Source organism: Sinocyclocheilus grahami, unplaced genomic scaffold (genome assembly GCF_001515645.1).
Source record: "Sinocyclocheilus grahami isolate Dianchi unplaced genomic scaffold, SAMN03320097.WGS_v1.1 scaffold405.1, whole genome shotgun sequence".
NCBI classification, from domain to species: domain Eukaryota; kingdom Metazoa; phylum Chordata; class Actinopteri; order Cypriniformes; family Cyprinidae; genus Sinocyclocheilus; species Sinocyclocheilus grahami.
The window spans coordinates 367,455-368,723 of NW_015505584.1; the positions used below are offsets into that span (position 1 = coordinate 367,455).

A 1,269-nucleotide genomic window follows, 5' to 3' on the forward strand; every position below is an offset into this window, starting at 1 on the left:
CCCTAAACCTACCAATCTCCACCCCTAAACCTACCCGTCTCCACCCTCAGATCCCTAAACACAACCATCTCCACCCCTAAAACCTACCTGTCTCCACCCCTAAAACCTACCCGTCTCCACTCTCCGATCCCTAAACCCAACCGTCTCCACCCTCCGATCCCTAAACCTACCCGTCTCCACCCCTAAACCTACCCGTCTCCACCCTCCAATCCCTAAACCTACCCATTTCCACCCCTAAACCTATCCTTCTTCACCCCCAATCCCTAAACCCACCCCAAACCTACCAATTTTCACCCCTAAACCTACCCGTCTCCACCCTCCGATCCCTAAACCCACCCATCTCCACCCTTAAACCTACTCGTCTCCGATCCCTAAACCCAACCATCTCCACTCCCCCTGGATCTTGTGTTCTGCAGTGAGGGGCTACTGTGCAATCCAGAGCCGGAGATGCTCGCTCATTCCATTTTGTTATATATTAAACCTTACAATGTAAGTGCAACTATAGAGCCCAGCATATCATAGAAACTTGGGCTCATTTGACTTGGGCAACTGCCCAAAGCACCCTAGAAATCACCTATAAATATCCAATATTAATGCATTTAGCAGCTACCAAAACACCATACCAGCCACTTGGCAATATCCTAACAACAGCAACACCTGTGTAATGCATGAACCTTCAAGAATATAAATATAGACATTGTAGATAGAAAGACTCATTTATGCATTAATGTCAAATTCAGCTGTTGTGCAGAGGTGTATAGGCTGTTTTATAATACCTGTTTTTTTTTACTGCTGGATATCCATTTTATAATAATTTGGTATGCCTTTAACTCTTCCAAATGAGTTTTGATGGTTCTCTGATTTTTTTTTTCTGCTTAGACTTGAAGAGGAAGAAAAGTTGGTGACTGCTGAGGGTCTCTACAAAAGAGCCACTGTGTTAGATGACACGTTTCAAGAGGCTGCAGAAGCCCTGGCGAAACTTCAGTTACGTATCCAGGTGAGCTGGATAAACCTGCATGTCATGAATACATGGTTGGCCGCTACTGCAAATTTAGTCAGAATAGTAGCTTCCAGTGTTTCGGGACACAGATATGTCATGTTTTAAAGAAACCGTTCACCCCAAAATGAAAATTTGCTGAGACCTTACTCATCCTCAAGCTGTCCAAGATGAGTTTTCTTCATCAGGTTTGGAGAAATGTAGGATTGCATCAGTGTCTCCGCAATGGATGCTCTGCAGTGAACGGGTGCCATCAGAATGAGAGTCCAAAC

The 1,269-nt window shown here is 44.8% G+C and overlaps 1 protein-coding gene across 1 annotated transcript in view; it reads left to right on the forward strand.

The window, feature by feature from the left end:
• The window catches only part of LOC107550660 (tetratricopeptide repeat protein 14-like), a 15,662-nt gene that overhangs the window by 9,475 nt on the left and 4,918 nt on the right, over window positions 1-1,269 (forward strand). The window contains exon 7 of the mRNA XM_016231998.1: window positions 866-997. Coding sequence (XP_016087484.1) covers window positions 866-997 — 132 coding nt within the window. The remainder of the gene's footprint in view (window positions 1-865; window positions 998-1,269) is intronic.